This window comes from Pygocentrus nattereri, chromosome 27, assembly GCF_015220715.1.
Source record: "Pygocentrus nattereri isolate fPygNat1 chromosome 27, fPygNat1.pri, whole genome shotgun sequence".
NCBI classification, from domain to species: Eukaryota; Metazoa; Chordata; class Actinopteri; order Characiformes; family Serrasalmidae; genus Pygocentrus; species Pygocentrus nattereri.
Genome location: NC_051237.1, coordinates 13,311,754 through 13,325,157, shown reverse-complemented (window position 1 = coordinate 13,325,157; position 13,404 = coordinate 13,311,754). Strand labels below are relative to the sequence as shown.

Sequence of the window (13,404 nt, the reverse complement as noted above, 5' to 3'; positions counted from 1 at the left end):
CCATTGCTGCTGGCAACAGTTGACTGTCGCTTTGGATCACACCCGAAGCCCTGACGCGCTCATGGAGGAGTACGGGTGTGTGGGTGGGGGCATGGAGAGACAACAGAGAGAGGATGGACATGGGAAAGAGGACAGGCACTTACTCCTTCACCTCCTTGTCCAAGAAACATCTATTCCTCAGGAGACCAGCCCAGAGCTGCACCCCGACTATGCCGAATATAAAGAAGACAAAAAAGCACAGCAGGAGGACATTGCCTAACATAGGCAGAGTATCTAGGAGCAGAGTCACCAGTATCTTCATACCTGCAGAAACAAAAGATTCAGAGAGCGAGAGAGAGCGGGAGAGAGAGAGAGAGAGAGAGAGAGAGAGGAGGGGGATAAAGAGTGTCATTTTAGTGCTGCTGTCTGTGCTCCCTACTGTTTGGCACTGTGCTACTTTACTGAACACGGTTTCCAAAAATTCTTTGGAACCACAAAGAGACAGAACATAATAATGCTTATACATATTTAACAGTTTCACATAATCAGTAATTTTCTGTAGAGGATGGGATCCTTCTATGCAACATTAAGCTCAAAAAACCTGTTAACTTTGGACTGTGAATTACAATTAACTGTGTACTACAGAATTTTAATGGGACACCTCAGAACAAAGAACGAGCCAGTCTGCAACTGAATTCTTCAAAATGCCTTAAGCTCTAGGATTTTTTATTCTTCCTCTACTGTAAAATAAAGTCATGTGTACCCAGAAACATTCTAAAGTAAGATACTGTGGCGCAGCATGGCTTGAAGGAGGAAATAAAATGCAAGCTCTCACTAATGCACGCATGTTTACAGTCACATATTGGTCACAAATTTCATCAGGAGATGCAAGCAGGCTGTTGTATGCTGCAGTATAAAAGTACAAACTGATGAAAAGTACCTACTTTTGTTTTGATAAGGAAAGCATCTGTACTGGACATTTGCTCACTTACAGGAGCAAGTTGAGCAGTCCAAGGTTTGTCCAGTAGGAGATGATATTAGTAGACAAGTTGCTTTTGAGTGCTTTATTAAGGAAAAGGAAAAGCCATGAAAATACTTGCTTGCAGTCACAACTTTCAAAGCGAGAGGTTTATTTTAAAAATGCTATTTAATGTGTGATTTTCATTATCCTACACCTATTATACAATAGCTACTACTGTTACAGTATTTAAGTGTGGTCTTCGTCTCAAGGGCATAAAGTAATGGTCACAGTCTCGGCACCATTTTGACTAAGTCTTGTCTCGGTCTTGGAGTAATGTAATCTCGGTGGACTTGGACTCCAGATCAGCCAAGTGTAGTGTCTCTGTTTTAGATAACTGGAAAATAAACATTTTTCTATCACTATTGAATAACAACAATAACTTCAAACACAATAAAAGGGCAGATCAGAAGGTTAATATGTTTTTCAATAAAAAATGGGTGTATGTTGTTTGGTTTATATTTGATTTACTTTAGATGGAGTGATTCTGAATAAGTTTTAGAAAAGAAAGGACAGAGAATAACCTTACCATTCATCAACCAATTTCAATAGTTACAATGCCAAATCGAAGTAAGACTATAATACAATAATAATAATAATTAATATTTTAAGGGTAAACATTTTATACTTATTTAATGTAGTATGTTACAAAATATATAATATAAAATTATTTATTAATACATCATGTATAATGAATGATAATATACATGCAACAAACTGCAAACAAATTGTAGTTTTTCCCACTTCTACTTATTTTTACATTCTGAAAAAAATTTAATCAGGACTCTAGACTCTGGACTCCTATAAATCCTTGGTCTTGACTTGGTCTCAATGTGTTAACATCTTGGTCTTGACTTGAACTCACTGATTATAACCCACTAACGCTAACGATACACCAGAAGACTTTAAAAATACTTTGTTAAGACTTTTGAAAGACTAATGAAAGACAATGTCACATCTGAAGACATTGTAAGCCTATGATTTTGCAAAGACTAGGAATCTTGCAGTGTCACTATTTGTAACACTGCAACTAGATTTTTAAGATTATTCCCCATCATGCACCTGGTGGAAATTCACAAGCAGATAAACACTTTTCCTTCCACTCTATAGTGGTACAGATGGGAAGATATGTTGGCTGAGCATGTAAAGATCTGGGACTTGGCCCAGTTCACTGTAGAGCCAGAATCTTTTTAATTAACCTGTAACATGTGCCGCTACTTCTTTAATTTGATATAAAGATTTACACAACAACATAACATTCAGCGATTCAGCATTGTTGACTGGGTGCCATGAACTAAACCATAAGAAACAAACAAAATAAGAAATTACTGTAACACAAAACAGTATAACAGAAAAAAAACATGGATGATTCTTCAATAATGACATTTTTAAAGTCCTCTGCACCTCCGTCCTTACATCAGTGCTGCAGGCTCAGTAATACAATCAGTTTACATTTTAACTTAATATGATTATTGTATTAAAGTGGAGCAGATTTTACAGAGATTTCAGGCACTCACACATGCATTCTCTCTATCTCCCTGTCTCTCTCTCTTTCGTTCTATCGCGCCATGCATATGCACTCACCCACAAGAGCTCGCCCGCAAGCACTCATGCATGCCCCTGGCACGTCACTGTTAGCCAAAACTTAAAACTTATGATAAAATTAAACATGGTTGATTTTGTCACAGCCTCAAGAGGAGAAAAAGACTGACTTAAGACCACCATCTTGACCATCTCACACTAAACGCAACTCCAGAAAAACTCTCATGATTTTGTTCTGACATTGAATATTTGTCTGTGACAGTGAAATCACTTAAAAAGTCGTTTGGTGTAAGGCCAGCATAACTATGGAACTAATATGTAACTTGGGTAGTTGTAAGAGAGAGGAACTGAATTGTGCGCTCACATACAGGCCCTTAAGATTTAAGGGCATAATAAGGATACTTGTTCTTCCACATTTAAAGGAAAATGCTCACCACTTTTAAAGAGCCATGACTGCAAAGAGAGAGCAAGTCAAGCGAATATGGTCATGTGAGTCTGCAGAGTGGACTGAAATAAGTTCAGTGAGGCGCCACTTGAGTTGTCAGAATGTATAAGCTGGAGAAGAAATCAGTGGCAGAAAATAACCTTCCTGAGGGAGAACTAATGCTCCTTTACCCAAAGATAGGCTATCCAGACCCATCCCAAATGGATTCTTCCTGTCTGAAACTGCCGATGCCTTCTTAATGCGCCTGAGGGTGAGTAGACAGCAGCTAACAGATGACACTCAGGTTTTGATTTAGTTCATACATCAGTTACTCAGCATATGTTGTTATAACTATCGATCCAGCTTCAACGAAACAACTGAGTTTCGGGGAAGAAGCACTAGAAAGTTCAACCACCAGGAGTTAATGGATACTCTTCTACTTTGTCTAATTGATGTCAAAGCACTAATGAGTGAACGCTGCAACCGCACACCGCATGCCAGTCTGGGGTCTGAGTGCCTGAATTAAAGCCAGAAAGTAGCAAAACACGAAGAGACAAGGAGAAAAATACTGTCTGGGTGCTGGGATACATTCGATGGAAATGCCTACACTGTGTGTGTGCACAGCTGATGTAATTCTAGTGAATGATGAGAAGAGGAGAGGGCCTTAAATGGACCTGTTTGAGTGGAGAGGCAACATCCTCTGTGTGGCCTGTCTTGGCCTCTCTCCCTTTGCCTCCCACCTAAAGATGGCTTGGAGCCGTCTCAGAGGAGGCTCCAGTGCTGTGCGGCCAGAGTAATGAGCTCCCTAGAGGAGCGCTCCATTACAGAGTGGAGAGAGACGAGGAGACCAGCACACATACACACACACACACACACACATGCCAACACTGAGGGAGATGGTGGTCACTCACTGTAAAGAGCGACCACTAGAGTTAAACTTAGTATCTGAATTTACCTACAGGTGTGAGACGCTCTGAGGGCAGACTCATAAACCCGACTTCTGCCCACTCTCAGAGAGTCTGACATGTTTCATCACAAATTCCAATGATTTTTTCATATTTATGCATAGTTCAAGCATGATGCAAACAAAGTCATTCCTAATGGTCTAATGTAAAATGGATTATTGCAGAGAAACTTACTAGCTCTTATTTCTTAACCAGCATTCTGCCATTTTATTTGCTATACAAAAGGACCTACACATCTTATGTTTCATGTCTTATGTTAATTATGTTATAAGTATAATGGTTAAATAATAATAAATCAGAAAAAAAATTCTTTGGGGACTACTTTCTTTGGGGACTGTTTTGCCTTGCATGCATTGCATGTACTGAGCTGCCAACATCAAAAATGGTTTTAGTTCAAAATCTTATCTCAGAAAAGCAATGTCTCTGCCATCAGGCAACATATTCTGAATAACTTATATAATCATGTAATAACCTTTTGTGTGGGATTTTTTAGACACAGTAACCCTTTAAAATCCCAGACTTATTACATACTTAGGCTTATTATTAAGTAACTACAGGAACTTGAATGCAAACTGGCCGAGCTATTTCTAAGTTACATCATAAGACTGTTTACATCATACACTATTTAATCATGCAGAACTTTTGAAAGATCGGTGGAATCTCCATTTAACGGGCCAAGAGCCACAAACACTGAGAGGAAAACGCCATTCGACCCACACGTAAAGTAACAAACCACAGACTGTTGTTTTAGAGTGATAAGTAGGGGCAGGTGACCTTCCAAAAAAGAGCTACAACCAAAGCAACAAATTGGTATTCACCGGCAAAATGTGCGAAAATATCTCACTTAAAAGTTATAAATAAATGAAAGAAATCTCTTGACTAGCATTTCAAGCTGCTATGCTGTAATCTTCACATACCTTTTCCAATCCAGTGACTACATCTTGCTCCAGTGGCTCAGTCACAGAGCATAAAGCCACTAAATGCTTGCAAAAGTTTGTTGTGTGGATAGACAGTCAGAATGCTTGTCAGAATGCAAAATCCTGAGAGTTGTATCCAGCTTAACGTACCATACACATCAGAGGGTCCATTTACATGTGGGCAGAGTATCTGAGGCTAAGACTACTCCAAGAAAACAACAAACTAGCTCATGAGTATACAGCCACAAACACACACATACAGATGCATTTCTACCCTCTGTGATAAAATCAGTTGTGACTGAAGGCATTCTCCTTAGCAGCGGCCCCAGACTCTGGTGGATAAATCACACTATCAGTTCCCCCATCTGTGCTACAGTGCAGCCATTAAAATCCGTGCAGCAGGGGAAGGATTAACTAAGCGCTAAATCTACAACCTGCTCCACAATGAACAAATGCTCTTAAAAAATGGAACAAAAGCACCCCCTGCGCTGCTGACCAATAACTCTGTGAGGGGTAACACAGGGAAGAGTGCCAGGAACTGTGCTTGCTTATAACTGTAAGGATATGTGTATGCTAAAACAAATACACACACAATTTGTGGTTTCGAAAGCAATCTTGAGGTGATCTAATACAGCTATTCTTTTTGTCATACATAGGACATTACCAGAGAAAACACCACAACTGCTTCCATCAGAACGGTGTTGTGTTTCTTCTGATTTGCAGCGGATGTTGGGTGATGTAATGTATATAGCACTAAGTGCTCTGTAACTGGTCTATCCCATACCGCCTCCTCATACATGCGACTAATAAACATCGCCCATCTGCTTATCACCAGACATCAAGTGGTTTCTCTGCATGTCTCATATCAGATGACTCTAGCTGATGGGAATTGTGGGGAACATAGCAGGCACTTACTGGGAACTCTGTTGATGGCTTTTAGAGGCCTGAGCACACGTACAGTCCGGATGGCTGACAGGCTTGCGTTGTGGCCGTCCAGTGAGTACTCCAACATCCTAAAGTGGAACACAGTACAGGGGAAATAATTCAGTCTCCACAATCAGTGCTGGACACTAAAGGTCACCCCTGAAGGCAATTCCAGCTGACCTTTCCTTCTGAGCATCTCTTATTGATTACATCAGAAAAGTGATCTCTGTTCCAGCTGACATATCCGTTCTGGTGTATCAAAGTGTTGTCTTCAGCTATAATAATGTATTAAAGAAATAGTTCAAACTGAATTTCCACAACTGTACTCTAACCCCCAAGGCATGTTTGATGTTTGCTTCTTTGTTTTTTTTACTGGAGCTACAAAGCTAACGTAGCTAACAACAAACGGAATCTAATATCACACCAATTCACATCACGTGAACTGCATGCATAAATTATCACACTCTTCCCTCGAATCGTGCCAAAGGGTTAAATAAGTAATAAGAAATAGACAAATTTGCTATATACTAAATACTACTATTGTTTTCAGCAATGCAACATATTTTTGTCCATTTTTATGTCATGCAACATCAGAACCACTTCAGCAAGGCTATATGAGATCAAATAAAACCTGACACGGTTTTAAGGTGTATGATGATCTATGCATGCAGTTTACACAATGCTAATGGGTGAGGTATACATTAGCTTTACAGCTCCAGTGTAAAATTAGAAAAAGCTCATTTCAGTCTCTTAACGTACACTGGCTTTGATTACATTTGAAGCAGAGAAAATTGTGTAATTGTGATTTTTGCCAATGTTTTCCTTTAAATATCCAAAGACAATACAAAGTCAAACAATGTATACAAGTCTCAGATGGAGAAAGATTCCACTGTGATCAAAGAATGTTTTTGCTGAACATGCATTTGTTAAATATTGTTGGGTAAATGAAGAAGGAGTGGGTGATAGTTTCTCACCCCGCCATAACGATGAAGAAGTCCAGACGGTTCCATGTGTCTCCAAGGTAACACTCTGATCCAAAAATCCCTAGAGCCATCATCTTGATGACCATCTCCACAGCAAAGAAGGCGAAGATGCAGTCATCAAATGCCTGTGGACACAGTCAGATAGGTTTTGCACCTGAGAAAGCAAAATAAAGAGCCACTGTCCTAGAGTTTAGCAGCAGCACATCTATCACAGATCTAGAAACAAATCCATAAATGTGTAAAACAGACCTATACTTGGGGAATACACAATTTATGCATCAATCAGCAGAAGGCATTTACTACCATGCCAATCCTGAGGGAAGAAGCAGGACATGAGTTATAAATAATGTAGTACTTCCTGTCATGATCCCATTTGACCCCTGCTTTCTAAATCCTACTGAACCCACTGGCAGAGTGCACTAGATCTGTGCCTTTCCCATAGCCTCACGGATCCCAAGCCGGGCCTGGTGGGGGCGTTGGACAGGGCTGCAGGGAATCACTATGCTACACAAACAACATGCTTCTCTCACTGACATCTGGCAGCCTCCGCTGACCCCTTAGACCCTGTGCCCAGCAGGACTTGGACCAAGAGCTGAAGCCACAATGGGAAAGCACTATAAATGGCAGCACCCAAATTTGATCTGTGCTTGTGGAACCTTAGAAACAGAGAAGTTATATATTGATGCACATTGAGAAAAACTCTGGCACCTGCCAGTGGACACAAGAATGTAGTGTGGGATGAAAGAACACACCAATCACAGTGTGTGTGTTCATCAACAGGCTTACCTCACATCAAAGGTCTCTGTGAAGATCAAGGCTTACCTGGAGGATGATACACCACTCGGACTGGCACTTGACGTCCTCACAGGGCTGGAACATGCCCAGGGTCACACAGTTCAGCAGGATAACCAGCATGCTCACATGTTCGAACCAAGTGCACACAAGTCAAGGAAAACTACTCACACATAGCAAGACAGAAAGCAGGGCTACAAGAAGCATTAAATCACTGTTGCTGTAAGAAACATGATACATCTAAACAACTTCATAAAAGATAGAAAAACATTTGTTAAGTGTAATTTTTTGACCATTTTCATATGTCAGTTCGTTCAGAAAGTTTCACAAATTGTAAAGGCAGCTGGCGTTTTTTAAAACTGCACACTAAGAATGAAATGTAAAATCCATGATTTAGTTCTCGATTCAGCTTGTTTGTGTAAAGACAGCATGGAGGAATTGAGCCAAAACCTCCTTGTTATCCTGCAGCTGTACAAAATGAGTCAAGAGCGAATTAGCAGTTACATGATCTGGTCCCTTGTTCACTTTGAGATAATGAAGGGAATGTCTACTGCAAAAACATATGACTTTTTTCTATGAAGAAAAGAAATTCTTTAATACATTCTTTATAAAACCTGAGCAGACACATCCTGTGTACATTTAAGTGTACGTTCATGTACATTTAAATGTTTGGGTCACTAGTTCTGATGAATTGCAAAATGCATCTCATCTGTGCTGGAATGAAAAGCACAGAATATGAGTAAGAAGCGAAAAAGACATTGTTTACAGAATAGAAATTGTAAATTTCATTAAGATGCTTCAGTTGGTCTATTCTGATTATTCAGGCCCCTGTAGGACATGGGCAGAATGTAAACTAAACTGCCTAATGTGCTCTCTCAAACCACAAAGGCTAGTACTTTTCAATAGCAAAAGTAAATTAGGCTTCCTGTTTAAATCACAAGCGATTGCAAAATTCCTAACAGGTTACCTCAAAACCTTCCACACAACAATGAACGACCTTAAAACTACGTCACCCAAACTATATCCCCAAGCCATAGGGGAGGAGACTTTAGAACCCATCATGTGGAATATTACCAAACACAGGATCCAAATGTTGACATAAAGGACACCAAATTGGATCATATGTCATGAAATGTTTTTCCTGTTTATCCACTAATATATTTAACAAGAACAAGGGGAACAGGGGCTCTGTCATTTTCAGTTGCACTACTAGCTGTCAGGGATGTGTGAAAGTATAAGCACTATGGGTGTCCAAAGCAGGCGGTCACTGGTGCTGCAGCTGTCACAGCATGACCCATCAGCACCTCTTTGGCTCTGTCTGCTCCAGCCAGCGTTAACACCAACGAGATAATTGTGACTAACAGGCTATTACGAGCTTCACATAGACTGGAGTCACAACAGGACACAATCCTTTGGACGATGTAAAAGAAAACTCTTAAGCATACATACATAAACACACACAAACATGCTTATGACCACCCACGTACACAGAAAGCCTATCAGAGAGCTCCACCTCATTCTACAATACTCCACAATCTTGAAAACGTCTGAGTCGAAACACTCTAAGGACGCAATCAGCTTTCCAAAGGCCAAAACGCCAAGGCCGATCCATAGAGGGCCTCTCCTGCCTCATGTTTAATGCAGACCTTACTCTTCTAAGTGGGCCACATGATGAGTGACTTGCTATGCTACATTCAGATGAAAAATCTGAATAGGACTGTAAAACTCTTTTCCATACACCATTGGGAGGGTCTTAACCTCACGTTTGTCCTCGTGGGAGCCATAAATGGAATAGACCACTGATGATGAGGAGCTGTGAGGAGTTTTAGGTCACCATGCCTCTGGGAAGACCACACAAACACAGGCAATGGGAAAAAAAACAAGTTTGGAGAGAAAATGGAAGCACTTCAAATACAGCTCTTCTGGGTAGAAGAGGAGAATTTCCATTCAAGGAAAATACAGTGGAGAAGAAATGGTGGAACATTGTTTTGTGCAGGTGCTGGTGGTAAAAGAAGCATATGGCATAACCTTCGCAGTTTCTTTGAAAAAGTGCTTCTCTCAGGCTCTAGTACAGTGGCCACCAAACCTAGACCTGGTGATCTATGTTCTTGCAGAATGCAGCTCCCGCCCTGATCTAACACACCTGATGACACTAATTAAGTAGATTAATGATCTGAATAAAGTATTCAAACAAGGCTAAAATTGAACCTGTAAAGAAGGTAGACCTCCGGAAGCAGGACCACTGTTCTAGGACATGGCTTACCAACAGCTTTGGATGCAGAGAACAACCAGCCTAGGTTTTCCTAGCAGTAACAACCTCCCAGTGGCATTTCATACACTGTACTTCATAGCATACAGTAAGATGGTTCCTCTCTACAGGGAAAACAGAGAAAGTGAATGTCTCTTCAATAAATCACGACAAGATTAGCAGAAGTAAAGGGCACATAGCGCAGCCCTTGATGATACTGAACACATTTTTAAAAAAGTCTCTCAGACAAGGAGCAGTCAGAGTTGCTTAAATTTATGGCACGTCACTGCAACGAACAACCATTTTTTCTTTTATAATGAGACCATTTCTCAGCTGTCTGATCCCCAACTATTCATCTCCTTAAAAGGAGAATAGAAACCAATACTACCAAAATAAGACTTTCCCAAGCATAATCTCAGCCAACTTGTCCAACTTGGAGGGAAAACTATTGTCTATATTTGTTCTTGTTCCCTGCTTCTTTCTTTCCATTCTACTTCCAAATTCATCATCCTCTTTCTCCATCCACCCGCCCCCTCCTTTCATATCACAATAACCTGACAGGACGAGTAAAAGTCACAGCACATGAGGATAAGACAGATCTAGAGATGTTGAGCTCATTTATTAGACTGACAGCATATGTAGAGGTGAGGCAACGTAACTAAAGAACTACTAAATTGGCTCCAAAAACAAATTCCACTCCTGCATCTTCAGCACAGCTGATTGGTACAACAAATGCGGCTGTCGGTGGTGTTTTGTGGGGTGATCCTTTGATGTTCTGTACACTGTGACAACAATCTCCCATTTTGTCCCCCATCAAGCCCCGCTCTAGACACAGAAAGTGCTTTTAAAAATGTGCCTCGAAACAGTAATTTGCTGACTTCAATGGCTTCACTGAAAAGTTGCATGAGGGAGTTGACTTTGATGGCTAGAAATAACTATTTGTCTTCAGTAAAAGTGTCTGCCCTTGCAAGAATCACGCTGTCAATGAAGTGGGACCAGGCTCCAGCAGGCTGTCTTCTTTATCTTGCTCTCCTGTGAACATCTGCCATATGGTTAAGTCTCAAAAATGTGTCTGTGTGTCAGAACAAACCTTTCTGTGCAGCAGCGGCAACTCCGATCAAGAGAGGATGACTAACATGCAAATGTATGACTCATACTAAAAGTAGTGGGTTTAGCAACAATGTTGTAACATGAAGAACTGAGATCGGTTATTCTAGCATTTGGCTTAATGTCATGAACACACACACAGAGCTATTAGTTGTTAATTAGAGCAGTAGTGGTAGTATGGTTAATCAGCAGAGGAACAAATTTACACATCCTAAGTGCTAATGTGAGTTTTTGGCAGTGGTGTTCAGACTTTTCCCAGCCGTTCAGTCGCTGCCTGTATATGATGGCAGATTTAATTAGCTGCCAAAAGAGTTTAGAAACGGAAAATTGTATTATGTAAATCTTATCGTAAATAGATCTTAAGCTACAACTCTGCAAAAAATCATTCAGTTTCTGCCAAACTCTAGCCTCTTTTCAGATGTGCAACTTTACCTGCACATTTAACAGTAATTAAACTGGAAGGAGTTAAGTGTGAACATGAGTCAGAGTCAAAATCCCTAGATTTTTACCTGCAGTAGACCTTGTGCAGTTCCTATGAAATTACTGATTAAACACCCTGCATTATAAGCATTGCCAGTAAAGTTAAATGCTTGTGTTTTTATGGTGAGGTTTTCAGTTTTTCTAGGACAAAAATTCACAAGAGTTTATTTTGTACATGCCTTAGAACTGAAGGAGCTGTTGGCTGTTCATGTTGAAAACTTCTCCTGTTCATCTGGATTTTCTATGCATATATAAAGTAGTGTACCTGAATGATGTAAAGCCTGAGAATTACCAGAAAAAGCTTCATATTTTAACCTACTGCAGCTGTAGTCCTATTGGGTATAACTTTGTGGGTGAAATAAGCTTGTCTGTTGGCCTAGCCGCAATCCCGAGGTAGCATCACATAAAAACTATTGAGGTCACTAACAGGTGGGCCCAGATGCTGTCCTATGGGAACCTGGACCTGTAATGGATAAACTGGAGAATTATTTAATTTTGTCAAGGTGGTTCTATTTTAATCGCCGTAGCTTTTCTAGCCTTTGCAGTGCAGCTTTAGCAACCTGGGAAATTCACAGACCAATCACATCCATTGTAAATATCACATGTGACGTTACTCTGCCAATCAGATCTGCGTATTACAGAAGGAATTTGAATAAATTGTTGAAATATTATTGAATTGTACTTCATTTGACATTCAGTTGTTGACTACATAAGATGTTACTGAGGAAACTTTCTCAAACCGGACTCTATTGAATTTGAATTGAATACTCCTGATTTAGGCTGTATACAGAATCTTCCCATCAAAATCAAGACATTAGTCTTACACATGCATGATAAGAAAGAAGAAACATTTACTTTGGTTTTCCATCTGATCACACTGGTGTCAAAAATGAACAAATATTTTGCTCTATGTTTGCCACTCACTGTCATCTCAAAGAACTGTGCTATTTGTCTGTTGGTAGCCTTGGAGAAAAGGATTAATGAAGCAATCTCATTGATTAAGTCAGGAGATCTGTGACAGCCTGCCACCTAAACTAATGGACCTCTCAGACATGACTCAGCCTTATAATTTGTTCGACTCATCACAAAGCCCCAGCACTGCTTTTTTCACCAGAACGGTGTGCCCCTCCTCCTTTCCTTAAAAGGCAAATTCATTACAGCCTCTGTGTAGTAACATTCTTTGGCACTGTCAGCAGAGGAAAAGCACTCTAAGGACAGGCAACAGACAGCGGTTGTGTGAAAAAAAAAGAGACTGGACACGTGTAGCACAGGATCTACCTTTGTCAAAGCGAGCAATGAGCCCCTAGCTAAAAACATACTATGTCAGCACAGGGTTCAATAATAGGGACACTTAATGGTAGCCAATTGGAGGGATCCATCAGGCCGAGTGCTTGGCCACTGCCCCCATGAGGAGACTGTGTGATGAGATCAGAGTGAATACTCATCAAAGAGTGCTGGTCTGCCCTCGTCTCATCTTCATTCCCAGTGCTCTTCATCTCCCAGCTCCTTATGTCTTTAATCCCTCTGTTCAGCTGTGGCTTCCACTTCTGATCACTATCCTTGTCTTCTTCCTCCATGGTAGAATTAGCGGCCAGATGCCATCTCTGTCTCTGTTTTGCCATCTGTTAACCACACGAATTTTGACGTAGTATCAGGTCCTCCCAGTTTTCTGGATACTGTCCATAAAGTGCACACAGTCCGTTTAATGAATACAGCAACTTTTCACAGCATGAAAAACAACTTGCAAAAATGCGGAATGGTCAGTCTCACTCTGTTCCTATTAGATGCTAACAGAACGTTGTTTTGAATGTCTCCAACCTTCTAAGTGAATCACAGACCATCAACAAATGTTGCTCGCAACAAATGTTGACTGATAAGTCAGTCATTTACATAATCAGACTAGGCAGAGCAACAAGAACATACAGTAGAACAGTTATACAGCAACCTATAAATTTAGCTGAGCTGTAGGAGGGCCCGCAGTAATAAGCTGATAAGTAAAGCTTAAGCAACACTTTTCCATGAGAA

At 40.5% G+C, this 13,404-nt stretch overlaps 1 protein-coding gene across 3 annotated transcripts in view; it reads right to left on the bottom strand.

Annotated features, from left to right (window-relative positions):
* cacna1ha (calcium channel, voltage-dependent, T type, alpha 1H subunit a) overlaps positions 1-13,404 on the bottom strand; it is a 91,352-nt gene that overhangs the window by 44,199 nt on the left and 33,749 nt on the right. For all 3 annotated transcript variants that reach the window (XM_017703149.2, XM_017703148.2, XM_037535318.1), the window contains 4 exons: positions 7,575-7,686; positions 6,744-6,877; positions 5,761-5,858; positions 144-303 (listed from right to left, as the gene is read on the bottom strand). In XM_017703149.2, coding sequence (XP_017558638.1) covers positions 144-303; positions 5,761-5,858; positions 6,744-6,877; positions 7,575-7,686 — 504 coding nt within the window. The remainder of the gene's footprint in view (positions 1-143; positions 304-5,760; positions 5,859-6,743; positions 6,878-7,574; positions 7,687-13,404) is intronic.